The 20417-nt window shown below is 54.1% G+C and overlaps 1 protein-coding gene across 1 annotated transcript in view; it reads left to right on the forward strand.

Annotated features, from left to right (window-relative positions):
- LOC143152022 (kin of IRRE-like protein 3) overlaps window positions 1-20417 on the forward strand; it is a 124359-nt gene that overhangs the window by 87474 nt on the left and 16468 nt on the right. The window contains exons 3-5 of the mRNA XM_076321660.1: window positions 12485-12668; window positions 13657-13792; window positions 16556-16764. Coding sequence (XP_076177775.1) covers window positions 12485-12668; window positions 13657-13792; window positions 16556-16764 — 529 coding nt within the window. The remainder of the gene's footprint in view (window positions 1-12484; window positions 12669-13656; window positions 13793-16555; window positions 16765-20417) is intronic.

Below are 20417 nucleotides of genomic sequence, written 5' to 3' on the forward strand. Positions count from 1 at the left end.
CCCATATTGGCGGTCGTGTAAATCTATTTTGAACGAGGGCTCAACGTGGCCAAAGCCCCGGCACAAAATTGAAAGTCAAAACGGGCATGTTATTTTCATTATGCCGTGCTCGCAACGCCCGATCCGCTCGTTGTCGACGTCGGCAGAATTTCCAGCGCGTTCGCGTTTTGTGGAATGGAGAAATTTGCATTGCCCGCGATACCGCCACCGAAGATACGTCCACGCGAACAGATACGGGATCCGGGGCTACTTTAATATTTAAGGTTTCGCAAATCCGCGGCTCGAAGTGGGTCGATCGGTTACCGGTGTTACGCATAGCGACGAGATGGATTCGGGGCACAGATTTCTCTCCGGGATGTTTTCCAGGAATTCCTCGCGAACGTTCCACAGAATCTGTTATTTTTGCTTCGTCGTTCGTTTCGATCTTTGGACGTTGAAAATACACTGCCAATTTATCGGTGGGTAATCGGAGGAATCGTCGGAAGACTCGCGAGATCCTAAAGTCGGTTCGTTCTCGACGGTGTTGGTAAGAGACGAAGAATTCGCGAAGAATCTTCGTCGACTCGAGCGAAAGACTTCTGAAAGTCCATGGAAATCGGCGCGGGAACGTTCTTGCGTTTCGTTGTACGCGTCCCTGCAAATTGCCGACTAAACGTATCCACGGGTTAAAGAAAGTACCGCGGTTAACGGCGGTATTCAACGACGGCGGACCGGCTATCCGTTTGAAAAAATTTTTTAATTAAATCCGAGCCACCCCTTTCAGGCCGCTCGCATTTTTTCCCGGCAAGTCGTCGAGCCAAGACCGCCTCGTTTACGTACAATTACCTACTTAAATCCCGCGAGAGGCCAGCAGTTTTGTTACCGCGAGTATTCACCGACCGGGTCCACGCTTTCCAACGAATCCGCTCTGAAAAGCAACCGGGCGCGCGCGTCCAGAGAATCGAGCCCGAACCCCTGGATCGCGTTCCTGGGCTCGCTCCTCGTGCTCTAAACGCTTTTCGCGATCCGTTCCGCTCGGATCGACGACTCTCTCGCCGCCTGGAGTCCTGCTTTCGAGAAACGGACCGCGATCCGACCTATACACCGAGCTCTGACGCGTACCTACGCGCGCCAAGGGACGCGTAGCTCTTTTCGACCGCCATTTCCAACTTGGCCGGTCTCTACGTTCGTCCGTCTAGCGCGCGATCGAACGCGTACACGAAAAGGATGAAAACACGGCCGAAAGTATCCACTCTTTACCAACGAGCGAAAGAAAACGAAGATCGACCGGCACGCGAGGGAATTCTGCCCGTGGCGAAAATCGGTGATTGCGGAGATGGACGTTTTATCGAGGTTTTCGCGAATCGTCGAAGAAACTTTACACGTTGCGAAGATCCACAGTACGAACAGTACCGCGTTAAGCGCGAAAAGATCGTCGAGGTTGCATCCAAGCCAACGAGGATCGGAGCCAACTGGACAGGATAATTGGCAGTCCGGTGACAGTTCGATGGGGGTAAAATCTCGAAAAAGAATTTACGGTTAAGTTCACCGCAGTGTGCGCCATTTTGTCAGGGCCGTGCTCGCTCGGATCCCGCTTTGCGAGCCGCCGCCGCCCACGGTGGAACTCGACGAACGTCCTTTCAACGACATCCTCGACTCGACACGGTTGACCGTGCGCGATTTCACATCTGGGACGCGCGGTGTGCGCGCGAATTCGAACGAGAGATCGGCCACGGTTATAACTGACGGAATAAACGAGAGAATAAAATTCCTACGGAGATATTTAAAAACGGCCGAGTCGTCGTTCTCGCGTAGAATCCCTCCTTTCTTCCCTATAGAGACGTTCTTACGGAGGAGAAAGACTCGGGGCGAATGGAGACGGAGAGGAGAGTATCGTCGAAGGCGATCGAAGAGGTAAAAGGGAACATCTCGCGAACTCGCGGCGAAGAAAAGGTTCTCGAGATTCGAGGATATCCGACGCCGGACAATAATCGTCCGTTCGGGCCGTCGCTGACACTCGGCTTCATTATCGTCGTTATCGTTAATACCGGAGGAGAACTTTTTTTTTTTTTTTTATTCCGCGGCGCAACCGGCTCGCGAGAATCCTTTGCATCGGGCGTTCTTCTTTCTACAACTATCCTCCCGCTTCCTTCCCGCGCTACGCCCCTCCCGCTCGCGTAATCGTCTTTTCCTTGTAATTAAGTTCTTCACGGTCCTTTGCACGCTACTCGGACGATGAAAGAACCGCGCAACAATCGGGGCTCCCCTCCGCGCCCGATCTCGACGCATCCGAACCTTCGTGCACGCGATTCGCCGTTCGCGGTCGCGACGATGTCGGCCTCTTTCGATTTCTCGGGGAGAAACGTCTTTCGCCGCGTCTGTCCCTCTTCGAGCGATCGATCTACTTCGATCCATCCCCGCAGCGAACGTATTTTCCTCTCGTTTTATCGTCCGGAAACAAAGACGAAGGACAAAACTTTCGAGGCTTTCCGCGAAAGAAAATATGTTTAATTCTCCGTCCAGACGTCGATCTCCGTCGAATTCCCTCGAGATGTAATTTTTGCGTCCGTGGAGAACGCGTACCCGGTGGATGCTCGCGGAAAACGAGAAAAGCCCGCTCGGCGTCGCGACACGAGCTCGTTCGCTCGCTCGTTCGCTCGTTCGCTCGCTCGCTCTCTCGCAAAATCGTTGAACGCGACACCAACGACGAAAGAAACGAACGACGCCGAATTAAAATACAAATCCGCTACAGTTCCACGCAGCCCCACTTTTTCTCGCCGCATTGTCGGCCGGGTCAAGAGCCGCAATTTTTCTGGCGTTTGCGCCGGCAAATTACGCTTCCCAGGAAGCCGGGTCACGAGGAAAATACGTCGCCGCATTCTCTACGAATTTGGCCGGGGAGGGACCTAACTGCCCCTAATCTTTTCCTTCCTTCCGCGTTTCATTTCGTTCCTTCTCCTTCGCCGAATTTGGCAAATACGAGCCACCGGTGGAAGCCGTGCTTTTCTTTTACTCGGAGCTGTCCCGGAACGCTCGTTCTTCGTACCTTGGGAAGGTACGCGCGCGATTCCAAAATCCAAGGAAAAACACGCGTCACGGAGGAATCCGCGATTCCCGAATTACTCGGAACGCCCCACCTCCTGTATCGTTCGCGTGTATTCCGGAACAAACAGACGCGTTAACAACCCCCGCACCACGTTCGTAAGAAACGAAGGAAAAAGAGAACGGTGTCGGCGAAGTCTCCGCGAAAGATTTAAAGCCGGACAATTTTATTACGGCAATTGCGAAGCTAAACGCGCCGTTCGGGCTCGTTTCCGGTGAGTTTCTTGCTCCCTCTCTTCCTGTTCTCTGTCTCTGTCTCGGTCTCTTTCGAGCGCTTCCTTCGAGCTCTTTTCTTCCCGCTCGCTACCTCGTAAAATCGTCCCGAGTCGGTCGCGGTGCTTACGCGACGAGCGGAATAGACGGTTCGCCCGGTCGTGGTCGAAAAGCCGGGGAAGGGATTACGCGAGCGTGCCCTCTAAATTGACGTCGTTACAACGCCTCGACTGAAAAAACACGCGCGAACCGTGGCTGAAAAGCCGACCGCGTTCGAGCGAGCCTGGCTAAGGCCCGCCGAGCGAAACGGAGACCTCCTCGAAGGGGACGAACGGTACGGAGCGAGCGGGAACTCGTCCAACGAGGGAAAAAGACGCTCGGGCGTCGGGACGTCGCGTCACGGACTCCCCAGACGCGGAGAAATCTTTTGACCGACCTTCCTCCCGGAAACTTTAATGCAATTTCTTCGCGACGCGCGTGGCTCGAACGCGTCGTCGCCTCTTTCTCGTCGCGGTCGCCGCTAAGAAACGGCTCGAACAATCGGTCTCGCGGAATCCGCTCGTTGCTCGCGCGTAATTAAGTACAACAACGACTCGCGGGAGGAATTCCCGGTGAGTCGAATGCTCGAGGGCCTATGGAAGAATCGGCCCTGGCGAATGGCCGCACGAGGGGCACGCGCTCGCGCGAAACCCTCGCTTTCTCGGCTCGAAAAGGTTCCTTTGACGATACCACGGGCCTCCTCGGTGTCCACTTTTTTTTTCCACCGGTTGCACCAATTAACGAGACGAAAATACCTTAACGAGCCGGGGGCCGTCGCGAGGTATCGCTAAACGGTTCTCGCGTTCGCTCGCGCGAGCTACCGAGACTTACACCGGGTGTCCCGAGATGGCCGATCGGGAGGTAAAACGTGACGCGAAAAATCGAAACGACGACGATCGGCGCGCATCGGCGCGAAAGAATCGCCGCACCGTTGAAAAACAGTCGCGTCCTGTGTACGTTACGGCCGAGATTTCCTCTAATCCTCGTGTCATTAACCCGGATTACCCTCGAGAATTAATATTCAAATTAACGCTGGAAAATCGAGGATGCGCGGCCGCGGTTCGTAAAATCGGCCGCGAAACGACCGTGGAAATCGATCGATTTAACGGAGCGCGATCGAAAGCCGGGCGTAAACCGGGCTCGGCCGAGCCGCTCTAATATCGCGGAAAATGATTATGAAAACGTATTTATATACCGGGGGATATTCTTGAAACGGGCCGAAACATCACCGATGGTGAGCGGGGCGGGGGCCCGGGGGCCGTAGCTCGTATCTCCCGGCGACATTTCCCCTAATCCAGATGTCATTAAACCGGATTATCCTCGCCGAATTAATATGCAAATTAATGCACGCACCGGTTTTCTATAGCCGTGGAAGATTCGCGCGCGTGTGCGTACGCGCAGGTTTCGCCGCGCGGAACGAACGCGGCCGCGCGAGGGCGTTCGATGTTGTACGCAAACATGGACAAAGCGCACGGCAAGACACACGAGGAACGACCAGGAGAGGGACCAGAGAAACCGAGAGAGGAGGAGAGGGAGACTCTCGAAACGCATTTAGCCGCGGGCGTCGCGACCGTCCGAGACCACAATGCCGCGAATACGACGTGGAAAGATTAAATGATAAATTTCCAAAGCAACCGGCGGCCACTCGACCGCCACTTATCCGTCCACTTTGTGCGCGACCCCTTTTGTTTGCCCCTAGAGGCATCGCGGAGAACCGGCCACTCTGCTTCTTTCTCTCGCGGCCTCGTTATTTGGATACAAAGCCCGCACACGTTTGTCCTTCCACGAGCCCCTCCACCGCGCCGAATGTATAATTAATCCTAGTAATTAGCCAAAAACGATCGAGACCGAGCGATGAAGTGTCGCCGACGGGACGGTCGGTGTCGTCGACGCGTACCCGCAACGCGCTACTTTCTATCGGGTCACCACCCCCGGAGTAGTCGGCTACCCACTTTTTTTTCATTTCGGGGACAAAGCACCCTTGTTTATGCATTTATTCGTTTATGCGCCTAGCGCCCATTAATATTTATCCACGGAAGGGAACGACCCTTTGCGAAACACGCTCCGTCTAAGAAAACGTGGACGCGGAGCGGTCACGGATGCTACGTCGGTGATAGCGTAACGGCCAGCCTCGCCGAAACCTTCTAGCGTGCAAGCGGATAGCACGGTTTACGACTCGCGCATCGACGAAAGCTAGTCTCGGGGAAATATATTTCCCCGAAAGCTTTCTCCCGAGCACGCTCGCGTAACTTTCCCGTCGCTGGCTCGATAGCTAATTGCAGGTATCGCGAACCGAGAGTTACGAAAGGCACGTGCGGCCCGAAGGGCTGCAATCGGTCGGTCACGAGCAACCAACCCGAAGGAAACTTCTCTGCGTCGTACAACTTTCCTTTTCCCACCAGAGCTCGCCTTTACGAGCCGCCAAGGGCGCAAGGGAACGTCCAAGGGTGAGGGAAACTCTCGTAGCTGTAAGAAAACAAGAGTCTTCCAGGAGCTCGACCAGTCGGAACGCACGAGTGTATCTCGTGGACAGTTTTGTAACGCGACAACATTGTTCGACCGCTAAAGATGCCCTGATCGCTAAACGATACCGAACGCGCAGTTATTCGCGCAACGCTTTAATCCTCGGTCAGTTTCTCGCGACTGGAAGTCACTACGCGACTAGTCGGAACGTACGAGTGTACCTCGCGGACAGTTTTGTAACGCGACAACATTGTTCGACCGCTAAAGATGCCCTGACCGTTAAACGATACCGAACGCGCAGTTATTCGCGCAACGCTTTAATCTCCGGTCAGTTTCTCGCGACTGGAACGAAGCGGTAGATCGTACGCGATAGAGCGTGTTCCCGGCGAACCGAATTTCAACCGCCGAAGAATTAAGGAACGAAACTCGAGGCCGTGTTGCAACGTGCTTGCGGAAAGCCATCCATCGATCGCGGAACGGTAGCCTTGCCTCGAAAATGGCCGTAGCGATTTACCACGGCAACCGAACACGCTCCCCCTTGGAGCGAATACATTTTTTCCGAGTCGGTTGTTCGCGGATCCATCTTCGTTATCGACTGCCGCGTCTTCGGGGACAGGGTTGCGCGCGTTGTCGATCTCGACGTTAAGATTCATTCGCCGAGTTGCAATTTTTCCGAAACTTTTCGAAAACGTGCACACCGGGTATCAATGCCCCTCCGACAACGACTCTCGACCCGGATTTCGCGCGAGTTCTCGTTCCCCCACGGAGAAGGGGAAAAGAGAAAAGGTTTTTCTTTTTTTCACCCCCGTGACCGGAAGACACGCGATGCGTATTAATTAAAAGGGCCAGAAAATGCCGGAGATACGGCCCGCGCGCGGTTTTGCGGCTCGCGAGCAGCTCCGGACGGCAGCTTCTGCGAAACGCGCGATTATATTTATCTCGAGGCGGCGGCGCGCACGAATTCCCGCTTCCGCGGTGCGGGTAAGAAACGACGAAAAAAGAACGCGATGCGGCGGCGAGTCGACAGGAAACGAGTGCCGCGGAAATTGAAATAATTTCAACCGCTTCTTCCCCGGAATTGCGTCCGCTCGCGGCTCGGTTCCCGATGTTTCGCAATAATTGCGGGCCGTGCGCGAGAAAAAGAGTATCTGTTCGCGAGACGGTTAAAGATGCGTCGGAAATATCTCGCGCATCGTTTCAAACGAAGGTCTCGAAACTACGGAACGTGGAATCGGGTTCGAAGGACCGAGAACGGGACGAACGGAGGGAACGTTTGTTTCTTTCGAGAGTTCTCGTTCCTCGAACGATGTTCGAGTCTCGCTCGACGCGAACTCCGATCCTCCTCGGACCGATCAACGCGCGAAAGCGAGATCTCGCGCGAACGCTTGCAAACGTGTTCCCTCTGCTCTGTTTATCGTCGACTCTTCCCTTTACAGCGAGCGATCTCGTTCGACGAGAGGCCTTGAATTTTCCCGCGGACCTTCGGAGACGATGCAAATATTAGGTATGTGCACAAGTTCTGGCCGATTTAGCCGACACCGTTCGCGAGTCGAGCCCTCGGTTACATTTGCACGAACGAGCCGAAAGTTTCGTCGTTGAACAAGGTACACGGACCGGGTTCGTCGAACGTAAATAAATTTACCGGTTAGTCGTTTCGCGAGACGCGAAGCGCAAAGATACCGGTGGATAAACCGCGTTTACCATTTGCCTATCGGTCCGTTCGATCGCTCGTAACGCGCGCGCGGATAACGGCTCGGAACGGTTTACGAAAGACGGGCTTTCGAAGGGTGTAACCGACAACGTCGAATTAACAGCGGTGATCGAGTCCATTGGTCGACGAGCGGAAGCAGAGAAAAGACGCGAAAAATGATCGATACGAGGTTGCGAGGAGTCGAGGAGAGAGGTAGTCCTTCGAAAACGATCCGAAAATGAACGAGCTGGTTGTTTCGCGAAAAATGATCGACACAAGGTTGCGAGTAGTCGAGGAGGACCGAGGAGAGAGGTAGTCCTTCGAAAACGATCCGAAAAGGAACGAGCTGGTTGTTTTGCGAGCGAGTCGCGCGAACGTTTAGGTGGCAAGAGTATCGCGTTACCGTCCCGAGGACCGAGGAAACCCTTTTCGCAGTGGGCGATCCTGAAACGAGATCGCCGCCAAAAGCCACAAGATTTATGCCCTTCACGGTCTCTCGTTACTTCCCGTTGAACCGACGGTCTCCCTTCGGTACGCCCTTTCCTCGTTGTTTTCGCCGGGCTTCCCGTTCTCTGGCACCGATCTTTCTTTCTCGGTTCCTCTAGTCGCGGGGGAATATTTACGAAAGATGTAAATAACGAGCGGGATAATTTTCTCGGTAGATCCGAGCCAGTCTTGTTTACGAGGGTGTAGCGTACCATCGGGAACCCACTTCGTTCTCGTTTGAGTTCCACGCGAGCGACCGCCCCCGTTGTTCGCGCCTCCTTCCGATCGAACTCGAGGGTCGAGGATCGAGACGTCTCGGCCACCTAACGGTCTCGTGACTCGTGCTCAGCGCGGTGAACGTCCAACGCAGGAACACACCCCCGATAAAAGATACGTCGATCGTACGTTCTTTCCCGCGATAAACTCGCGTCTCTGCGATTCGGGTATGCGCGCGTGCACGCGACAACATTATTTAAAGAGGACTTTCGAAATACACCGACGCCTCTACGGTTACAGCGCGACCAACCAAGTCGACCGGTTTACGCGGTTAACGTTGTTCGTTCGCGACGTTCGTTCGATCGAACGGTGAAACTTCAATTCGTTCGTCGAGATGCGTTTCGTTTCACGACGGAGGTACCAATTTCCGTTCGAAGGAGCAACGAAGGGTCGTTTGTCCTTCGCGCGTCGATCGAGACTCTTGTGCGGAGCCGGAGACCGGGACGGATCGTCCACGCAGTTGTTTTAATTCCGCGCGGCGTATTTCGCGAATAACGGCTACTCGAGGAAACGAATAAAAGAAACGGTAGAATTTCGTAGGATCTTTCGAGCCGAGGTTACGAGCGCGTCGAGTCGCGACTCGGCCGATTAAACGTCTCCGCGAAGGGAGGGGGTCGCGCGCGGCTTACGACGGTTTAAAAAAGGATTTCTCGTTCGAGAAGTAACGCGCGGCGGTACGTAACGTCGGAATTAGAAACGAACGGGACATGCGCCGGAGCTTTACGAGATGCGCTATTCCCCCGGATGTACGGACGGGGGACGAGGGACGGGGGGCGGCGGGCGGCGGGGGTGGTTTAGGTAGCACCGGAGAGGAAAAGAGCAACCGGCAAGTTCCACGGGACGCGATTCCGTGAGGAAACGTCGAATCCTTCGAAGGCACGAAATCACTTTAGCGAAATAGGTGTACGGGAATCGCCTTCGCCGGATTACCAGAAAGCTCCCGGCCCTCTCTCCCCTCCGTTCCCTCCTCCTTACCTTTCTCCGTCTGCCTGCACCCTCTTATCCGGCTTCTTCCTCCCAGTCTCTTTTTACCTTTTGGGAGAGATCCCCGACGAGGGGAGCCCTCTGCTGCGCCTTTTACGCTCGTTCGAACCGCCGCAACCCCACCGGTGGGGGAGGAGGGTGAGGGCCGGAGCCGAGCCGAGTCAAGCCGAGCCGAGCCGAGCCGCGAACAACCACCCGACCCGGCTCTACGTCGAACGGACCACCCACTCGTACCTCGAAAGAGTCGGCAATGAATCTCGAAGTTAACAACTTTTTCACCGCGGCCAAAGGAGCTGCCGAGAGGAAGGGAAAGAGCGCCGGAGGAGAGACGGGAGGGCCGACGGTGGCGAAAGTCCGAGAACAAGAGATAGAGAAGCGGACGGTGAAGGAGCGAAGGGGGGGACGTGGCAGGAACTCGAGGAGCGAGAAAGGTTTCGCGAGGATCGATCCACGAGTCCTGCGATCTATTTCGTTGCTCTCGAAGAGATTGCCGTTGCGTCTGCATTACTCGAGGTCTCGCTCGTTCGTGTTATCAGGGCCTTTGGCCCAGGGGGTGTGTACCCTGGCCGTTTGCTCCTCCGCCGACCGATCCGCGCGCGTACACGGTAGAACTCGTATACGTGTGTGCGTGTCTGGGTGCGTGTGGACGTTGATCTGCGCGCGAGCGCTTACGCTCGTCGATGCGGAGGTAGGCGCGCGATTGTGTGGACAGAGAGAGACGGAAGACGGCGGGGGTTGCGGAGCGTGTCTGCGGGTGCATTACGCTGATTGCTGGTCGCGGCCCTCTCCGGAGAACACAGAGAGGCGAACGAAAAGGTGGAAAGGTGGCGGCCGGATTCCGCCGGAGGGACGAAGACGGAGTTCCCCGGGAAAGAGGAAAGGGGGGAAGTAAGGGCCGTTCTCCGTTAAGTAAGTGAACGCTCGTACGTTCCCGGCGGCCGCGCGAGCAAGCGACCGACCGACCTACCGAGCGAGCGAAAGAGCGCGCGGATTTTAATCCTTTAAATGAATGAGCGCCGGTGACGCTGACTTGCCCTCTGATCCTCTTCCCGTCTACCCTCCAATGGAGACGCCCAAGTTACCGCCTCCAGCGCCGCGACAGTGTTTTTCTTGTCGCGCGACCCTCGCCCGTCCCTTACTCTCGTCGCGCTCACCGATCGAGCGCGCTTCGAACCAGCGAGTTCTCGGGTTAAACATCGCGTTAAAAGAACGCAACTTTCCACGCACACGCTCCGACTCGATGCCGGATCAAAGGTAACACCGAGGATCGAGAGGATGCGAAGATTCATCAAAGACGAGAAACCTTTTCTTTTTTCTTTTCCGTTTTCTCTTTTCTTTTCTTTTTTTTTTTTTCTCGCGAGAGCAACGCCGGAAAAGTATCGAATACCTTTCGAGAAGACGTAAACGGAAGATTTATCAAAGAGCGGTGCTAGTTTTTCTTTTTTTTTTTTTTCGTTTCTTTTCCTTGGTGGCGTACGCGGGGAAGCGAGAGGCTCCGATTCCCAAGGGTACCGGGTGCTTCGTCTTCCTTGACCGCGGCTACACGGTTTACGAGTCCCGTTTTCACGTCCGCGCGCCGCCGAGATAATCTTGGGGAAACTTGAATTTGTTCCCCGCGCGAATGGAATTTTTCTCGGCCGCGGTATCCCCCACGGAGCGCGGAGAGTGAAAAATCGAACGGAAGACGAACACGGGAGCGGGTAAGACGCTAATATCCGTGTAATTGCGTACGCGTCGCTTCGTCTCGCGACGGTGAACGTCAACGCGCTGGCAACTCATTATTCTTCTTGTCCTGGGGGCGCGCACCCTTCATCTCTCTCTCTCTCTCTCCCTCTCTCCCCCGTTCATCCACACTGTGCGCAAATAATCATCGCGAGGATTCCCATTGTATTATTGTGTCTTCCGTTGAACGATAAACCGCGCACGCTCCCGCGGGAACTGTGTCGCGTTCATTACTAATATAGTCGCGGGACACAATTTCGGACGGAGGTGAAAAATGAAATATTTGGTTTCCACGGGAAGGAATAACGCGTCGTCGGCGAAGATTCGGTGTTTGGTGATCGAAAATCGCGAAACGTTCGAATTACGACCGCTCCGTAGCGTTTCGATCGAGAACTTGAAACTCCAGTTTCGAAACTCGAAGAACCGTCGGCCAGAGATCGCGAGAACTCGTTAACCGGCTAATGGCGTTAAACGGCGAGCGAGGTGTTTTTTTCCGAGTAAACCGGGGGAGGGGTGAACTCGAGGGGCGCGAACCGGTTTTCCACGGATATAATGTACAAGGAGTATTATAACGCTGGCCTCGATAACCCATCGAGCGAGAGGAAGGGGGTGAAAACGGGCCTCTAAAATGTAGGGTTTAGGGGGTGGGGAAGCCGAGTAGAACGCGCGGATAGATTATACGGGCACCGTGGAGAATCGATCCTTGAATTACGGCCACATTATGACTGCGAAACTTGCTAAGGCCGCACTTTCCTGCCGGCAGCGAATTAATCTACGCGAAAGAAGAGAAGAGCGGCTCCAGCCTCGAACCCGGAGGCCGATGATTCATTTCGGAGGAAACGCGAACACGATGGAGCCGACGGAACGTAGGGAGAGGGAGAGAGGGAGAGAGAGACGGGAGAGGTTGAGAGGATTTCCGTAACGAGGAACGATCGACCGTCCCTTCGTTCGTCGATTAAACGATCGCGCAAAACGCTGACATACGCCGCGGAGGCCATTGTCTACCGGAATCTGTTGGGGGCCAACCGATTTATACCGATTCCCCCGACTTGCTTCGCATTTTTAGAATCCTCACCGACACCGGCCGGTGCTCCGTAACGCGGATTCGGCAGCTTTGCGAACTATTCCCGTTTCCGGCACCGCTACCGCTCGAACGAACTTCACCGACGAACGTTCTACGAACGAAATCACGATATCGCGAACCTTTCGAATTTTCGATCGATGTTCCACCGACGGGGTTCCGTAAACGTTATTTTCGGTGGCCAAGATATCGGGACGCGTGTCCGTTTAACCGGACAAACGGTATTATTAACGCGTCGCGTCGGCGCGAAAGGGCAGCAACGACGGGAACTTTGAGCGAAAAACAGAGAACAAAAGAAAAGGTAGAGAACGTAAACGGTGGCTGGAATTGTAAAGAGAGTTGGCTAAACGAGCGGAAGGTAAAGTGGGTTAAAGCGAGGGAATTTCGAGCGGTCGTCGATTGATTGGCAATGCGTGTAACGAGACCCGAACGAACCTCGATTGTTTCAGCCAATCGGCATGCACTTGAAGAAGTACGAGTGGGTGGGCTCACCGGACATCGGCGACTGTTCCCTGTGGGTGAGATCCGCCACTCTGGAGTTCGACGACGGATCGTGGCAGTGCCAGGTCACAGCCAGTGACTTCACAACGCAGGACGCGTTGGCATCCGAACCAGCGAGGCTGGTCGTCAGAGGTGAAACTCGATAAAGCCGATTTTTACAGTCCGATGGAAAGCGACAGCCTCGATTAACATACGAAACGTTGGATAATACAGATATCCGTTTGAATGCCGATAGCTCGTGGCCGACTCGCGCGCAGGCTTCGCCGGGCAAATTGCCGTGCCCGTCAAAGCCGCGCTCGTCGCTTTTCATCGCTATTATTCCCATTGTGCCGAGATTAATGTACTCGCTCGTCCGGGGACCGGACATCGCGGCCAGGACGGTCGTATTACCGAGCGTAAACCGGGCGAAACGCGAACCGATACCAGAAATAAAAACAATCGAAACGATCGAATAACTTTGTCCCTTACCGGCCGCGAGCAACTTTTTTTACGCGCGAGCGGAAATCTTCTCTCGCGACCGCGACCAAACCTCGTTCACGGACAGCCTCGTTTACTTTTATTCCACCGTGTTTTCGTTCGTCGTGCCGAATCACGGTCGGAGCTTTACCTCGATAATCGTCGCTCGGTAGATTTGCTTTTTTCTTTTTCTCCCGAAAACCGACGCGCGCGAGGGAAAATTCGTCTTTGCGCAAAAATAAATAGGAAACCCGGCGACATCGATTCGTTCGCGCGCGAGTCTTTGTTTCCGAGAAAATCGAACCGGTACGTTCGTCGAGAGCGGTTGAACCATCGATCGCTGTTTCTACTCTCTACGGTTGTACGATGATAAAAATAAAAGAATAATCATTATTATTCTCCGCCCAGTCGGAACTGTAAACGAGACGACGACGTTCGATCGCGGATCCCGGGAATTTTCGAAATCGATCGTCTCCCTCCTACGATATACTTTTTCGCGATCTTGGGTCGTAGATCGTCGTGGATAGCGGACCGGCAAAGGCAATCGGGGACAAGTGCTGGAAACGTATTCGTAACGAGCGACGCGCGGACAAACGCTGACGCGTATCCGGATATCTGGCCGCAGAATCGGGCGAATTAACCTGTGCTAATTCTCTGGTTCCAGTCAGCCCTCAGCGACCGCAGATAGAGTACATGGATCGTCTGATTCTACCCGGCAGCAACGTGACAGCCCGAGCAGGTGAGATCGCTACGCTCACTTGCAGAGCGCGGTATGGGAATCCTTCGCCTCTAATTAAATGGTTCGTAATCGTTGCACCGTAGATTCTCTACTACTTATCGTTCACCGGCGACCCCTTCTCGCCGCGAGCTCTTTCCCTTCGTTTTCCGCTTTCGAATTCGATTTCGATACGAGAATCGAACCGCCGATCGATTCCATCGAATCGCGTTCTCGTCCGTGCGTTCGTTCCTCTCTTCTCGCGTCCCCGACCGATTCGAGGGCCGCTCTTTGTCGCGGTCGAAATTTAAGGTCAAATTTCTGACCGTACACACGCATGGCTACTTGTCCGACCACACATCCATAATTGTCCGTGTACACACTCGCGTTTCCACTTGTCCGACCATAGACGGATATAATACCACTCGTCGGGTCATATACGGGGGTCGTACTACGTGTCCGACCATAGACGGGTCATACCACTCGAGCACTGTAGCAACGTAGAATTCAGACAGCAACCACTTCGTTAATACCGAACAGCGCAGTCATTTGCCTTTCAAACAAGCGCAAGAGCAATAAAGTGAGGTGATTTTTAACGCAGTTATAACCATTTAACGAGGCCCTCGTTTTTTTAGTTCTCGCCTTTCCTTCGTTACTCGAGGCCAAGTAGAATTGCCCCCGTCTATGGTCAGACAAGAGTTTAGCCGGTCTGTGGTCAGACAGTAGTACAATCCCGTCTCTGATCAGGCAAGAAGTATTATCCATCGTAGTCAGACAAGTAGTATAGCCTCTCTGCGTTTGCCAGACAAGTGGTATTGTCCCGTATAGGATCAGACAAGTAGTATGGCTCTCCGTTCATGGTCAGACAAGCAGTATGACCCCCGTCCATGGTCAGACGAATAGTCTGCGCTATAATGGGTACACCGTCGTTAAAAACCATTGCATTTAAATGCTTTCGCGTTCGTTCGAAAGCGCTGCTTGGGTCTTCTCGTATTCGTTTAGAGTAAGCACGGTGGCGCTGTTCGTGATTGTTCGACGGTGTTGTTTCGATACCCCCTGGGATCGAAACGGTTAAACCTGGCGGTACACCGAGCGGGTATCTTTCACGAGGAAAAGGTCTCGAGTAACAGCGTTAAGGAAACGTTGAAACGATTCCTAGATCGCGTGGTTCTTTGTCTATCCGCGCGGCGTTCAATCGCCGCAGAGAAACGTCCCGCTCCTTTCCGGAATTGATTCGATTAAGCTCGCGCGCGGCACCCGTGTTGATTTCGTTTCGCGGACTTTGGACAACTTAATTCCAGCCGTGTCTTTCGCGGGCCCTCTATCTCTCCTCTCGCAGTAAGAGAGACGAGTTTCCCCGGTAATCGAACGATTACCACTGTAATTACTTGGAGTTCCCTCGGAATCGAACGGACCCGCGGCCTCGCCTAAATACTCGATCGTACCCGGTCCGGGTGATCCGGACGACCAGAGGAAACGGGGGAAGAGATCGAATCTAATTTTTAAATTCAATTCCGCTTCTCGCGAGCGCCCGGACGGGTGGGGAGGAGGGAAACGACCACTTTATGAATCGTAACTGCGGATTTAACGAACGACGAAAAGATGCGAGACGTGGCGGGGCAGGGCGGAGAGAGATCCCCCCTTGTGTTCCGAGCTATTATTCCAAAAGTGCCGTTCCACCGACAGACATCCCCTCGGCCCCGTAACCCTCCGAGCTCCGCCATCGTGCTTGCCAATACACGCATACCGTCTCGTTTGTTCGAAGCGCCGGTTAGTTTTCCCTGCGCGAACATCCTAGCCCAGTAATGCACCTTGTGGATCTTGACGATGGTAGCGCGCGCGGCTCTCCGGCTGCCCATGAATAATCATGATCCATTCCTGCTAGGTATCTAGACGAAGTTAAGGAGCTACAGGGTTTGCTTGCGCCCCCGAGGCGTAGAAATAACAGAAAGCCCCGGCGACGGAACGAAACGGCGGGATAACGGGCCGAGGGGAAGACGATAAGCTACGCGAGAAACGTTAATTAATTTATAGGCGAATCAAGCGCGAGCGGCCTCGGATCGGTGAGGAAACTTTGACGTCGAGCCGAAAGTTTGAGCGCCGCGACGCGTGCCGGTGCAGTCTGCGAATTCCAGACAAGCTGGCTTCTCTCTGATTATCTCTCTCTCTCTCTTCCTCTCTCTCTTGCTCTTGTTCTCCTTGAAACGCGCTTACACTGCGAACACTGGCTCGATCGACGTCGTACGGATACGTGCGAACGATTCGGGACAAGTTGCTCCATCTTTCGTTACGTTTTAGAGAAGAATCTCAACCGCGTTGAATGGAATTTCATTTCTTCCGGCGCGTTCAAAAGACGGGGCCCGTTCGTAACGTCGTACTTCGATATCCCTTCGAAATCCAAGGACGATGCTCGAGAACGCGTTACTCGACGAATTGGGCCCCTCGTCATCGGGGAACAATCTCGCTCCGAGTGGATCCATCTCCGCGGACGTATCGTCGGGATGAAAATTATAGCTTTCGCGTCCACTCGTCGAAGCTGGTCCGCGAGGCTCGGACACGTCCTCTTCGGAGCAACGAAATCTCCTCTTTGGAGACTCGAGACACTAGGAGATTCCCGAGTGGGTAGGCAAACTCTCGGGACGATTACCCGCTCCGATCTTTGGTTTCGCAGCCAAGGTAGAGAGACAGAGAGAGGGAGAGAGAGAGAGAGGAGGAGAGGAGAGGATAGTGGTCTAAGGTCGCGGCGAGAACGAGAGCGAGGGGGTCGGTGTCCGTGGGATTTCACTCCGCGCAGAGTTGTTACAGAACGGCCATTGGAAATGCAAATATTCGCGGGAAATGCGCGCAGGTACGTGGGCGAGACCGAAGTGAGGACTCTGAGGCCTCAGGTAAACTCCACGGAGATAGATAATCCCCGGACTTGGGCGACCTACAGCGTCTGCGAGATTATGGCGGAGCGGTCACGTTACGGGCAGCCGATTAGGTGTGTTGCCATTCATCCGGCGTACGCCAATCCGACCATGTCCTCCAGCACGGAAGTGAGATTCGACGTGCAATGTGAGTATGCATCTTTCGTTTTGTATCGCGAACCATGACCACCGTGTCCGTATCTGCTCTATGATCTTTTATCGTTAACGGGCACGGTGTTTGCGCGCGTCCACCGCTCTTCGGGTGTTACGTTTTGCGAGCGTCGGAACGTAGAGACGACACCGAAAGCACCGAATTCGTGGGTAAAAAGTATCGATCGATCGCGGGGATCGATGGCGGCGTGCGCGAGTCTCTCGCGAGAACGCATCGTTTCGTAAAAACGTTTCGACGCGGTCGGCGGTCGGCGGGGGCGGCGGGGGCGGCTTCGTTGGGCGGTCAGCGCTCGTAATATCTCGTTTGGCTGGAACCCGGTCACGAAGTCGGTAACGGTCGGGCGAGACCGTGTTCATCGCCTGATATCGAAAGCAAATATTTTTCCACGGGTTTGATATTTTAACGCGCGGGAACGGTACGGTCGCGTCCCAAGCGAGCCGCGGGATTAAGATCGGTCGAAATTAATTCCGGAAACTGGTTTAACGGACGATATCGAGTTACACCGATATCGCGCCCGGTGGATTTTCGTATAAACGGGATTTCCAGTTTACCGTAAAGCAGCCCTTTATTATAAGTCCGAACGTTCTGTAACGTTACGGGCGGACGTTTAATACTAATACGGATTAGCGGAGAGGATTAATACTTAAGAACGATCACGGTATCCGCTCGACGTAGAGGAGATTCCGCGGATCGTACTCGGACCAACTTTCCCGTTGCCGCGTTCCTCCAACTTTTTTAACGAGATTCCAACGCTGGAAACAATTTTCCAACGTGGAAGCGAGCGCGGGTAATTTCGAGATATCCCCGAGAGTTCGATCGCACGGTTTCACCGCGCGCGGCCGAATTTGTTTGGATCGGATGCGAGCACCGGGGCGAGCTAAGGCGGAGAGTGAGATTAAAATCGGTGCTCCCGTGGCTTTTGCTCGGGAGCACAACGGACCAAACAGGAAAAAAGATGGTCCTTTCAGCGCGCGGCTCCGCGTTCTTTTCTCGTTGTTCGGGCAACGAGGCGCCTTCCTGTATCCCGGACGTTGAATGCCACGTACGATGAACGTTTTAATCAGCATTCGTTCGCTGTTTACAGCCACGGAAATCGTACACAACGGTTTAACTCTTCGGTACCGGGGCGCCATAACGGAATAACGAAAACGCGCGGAAAATTCCCGAGGAACAACGAGCCAGCCCCGTCCCGTTGCGCGAAAAGAGTTGTTTACGCGCGCGGGGGGAATACAAATCCGAATGAAAAGTGGCCGAAAAGTTTGCAATTAAATTTCGGCAAGCTACGGATCGATCGAAAGTAAAATTCGAGCGTCGAGCGTAGCTGGTATCGCTACCGATACGGTAAAGAGCGCGAGCGAATTGTTACGAACGATATCGCGCGAAACGGACGCTATTTACCCCTGCGCTCGGTTACGACGTAGTTTTCGGTGTCGGCGCGGTCGTTTGGCCGGGAAAGGCCGCGCGGAAGAACATCGAGCGACAAATAAATCGGTGTTAACGACAGCCGGACAGGAAAGCTGCGTGTGCACCGAACACGCCTCAACCCTCCGCCCGTACCGAAACTACCCCCACCGTTCACCAATTTAACTCTGTACACACGCCGGTAACCGCGAGCCCTCATCAATCTCCCTCAAAACGCCGCGTCCTGACATCCTGCTTTTCGACCTTATCGACAATTCGAGCTCGCTGCATCGTCCGGCAATTTTGAATCGCTTTTTACGTAACACCGTGGCGAGCACCGGTGACCGATGGACGATCGATCGATCCGACCGATCGAAATCGACGACGACGACGACTCGTCTGCGTCTCGCTCTCGACGAGACCCGGAAAAATATGCGATACGGTTCCGTTTAAACGTCACGGTTACCGATACCATCGGTATATAAACACTCTATTTCCAGTGATACGCGAACGAGTCAAGCTTCGCCAACGGTGAAACGCGTTACCGGTTCTTCGAACGAACGTTTCCGTTATTTTTGCAACGCACTCGGTGAAACTCGGTGACCGATACGTCTTCGACGACGCGACACGCGCCGGATACTTACTCGCCATTGGAAGCTCTACTTCGGCTCGTTGTCGAACAACTCTGCTCGTTTTATCGCGTTCGATGTAATTTTATCGCGACGCGTCTACGTTCGCGGATTCTAATTACGTACGAGTAAACCGTGACTCGAAAAATTCGGAGCGAAACCGTTGTAACAAATTTGCTCGCTACGCCCGGTATAAATCAAACGCGTTTGTATCCGGCGTACGCGGCGGCCATCGACTCCATTATCTGCGTAACATTACGTTATCGGTGAAACAAGTTCATCGAGGCGATATTAGTAATCGACGGGGGTAGTTTTACCCAAAATTGTACACGTCGGACGATCGATCGACCGATCGATCGGTGCTCGTGCAACGCGTGGAAATGTAAACAGTCCTACGTCTCGTTCTTCTTTCTCGCTTCGTCTCGGTGCCCGGCTGGTAATTTAACCGCGACGAACGGTTCCCCGTAATCGGATTCGGAATCGATATGGCGTCGCTTCGCACCGTCGTCGAAATCGACGTACCGAAATTTTTCCTTCTATTAATCGCTTCCGTTCACCCTCGTACCGCGTCGCGTAATTCTTTCCGCGTGAAATCTCCCGTTCGAACTCGAGACACGGTGATTCCCCGGGGACCCCTAGACGCGCGCGGCACGATTTACAAGCGTCACGGAGCGGAAACGGAGATGCGATGGCGGCTCCTCGTGTACAGAGCGATCCGCTGGAAACTGGTCGCCCCGATACTCTCGTAGTAATCGAGTTTCGATCGACTCGTTTAAAATCGAAAGCGTGATTCTGCGTTTATTGTCGAATTTCGTGGCTACCGGATTCGCGACGAAAAAGAATAGAATTTGTTCCATCGAAAAGGGAACGGGTCGCGAGACGGAACAAGAAAAGGAGATTCGGGTCGTACGTGGTCGGACGATCCAGTTCCACGATTCCCCTTACTCCGATCTTCCCGCGATCGTTCCTTCTCTCGCGTTGAGATCCGTTTCTAACGGAACACCTTGTACGTTGATTAGGTGCATTAGTCGATTTGGAGTCTTGGCCGCAAATTGAAAAGTTCCCCTCGAAGGGCACGTACATTCCGCGTCGCGTCGATCCGAACGCCCGCGGGAATTTCGAATCGTCCCGACGTTTCGCCACCCTCCGTTCTCCTCGACTCGGTCCCCCGTGTTTCCCCAGACTCGACGTTTACTTTGCCGCAACGGCTGCTTGCACTCCGTGGATGCACTCTTCGAGCGTGGAGCAGCTGACGCGAATGGATCGGCGGTCGTTCGTTTGCCCGTGTTTCGGCCACTCGGTATTTCGTCGAACTTGCCGCGAACCTGTTCCCGAGGCTCGAAGAAACGACAAGAGGGCTGCACCGGGAAATGGAATTACACGGTGTATTCCCGGAGAAGTTTTTCCGACGCAACTCGTACTCGGTTTCGCAAATTTCGTTAGGCGACGATCCACGACGCCGATTCCCATCGATCGTGGGTGACGAGTTCGAGCTTCCTCGGTGCCGAATTATATTTTTGCGCGTTCCTAACGGCAGCCGGATGTACGCCGAAACGTTTAATTACGTATCGCGAACGGTGTCCCTGTTGGACCGGAATA

The sequence above is a fragment of the Ptiloglossa arizonensis genome, chromosome 10 (genome assembly GCF_051014685.1).
Source record: "Ptiloglossa arizonensis isolate GNS036 chromosome 10, iyPtiAriz1_principal, whole genome shotgun sequence".
NCBI classification, from domain to species: Eukaryota; Metazoa; Arthropoda; class Insecta; order Hymenoptera; family Colletidae; genus Ptiloglossa; species Ptiloglossa arizonensis.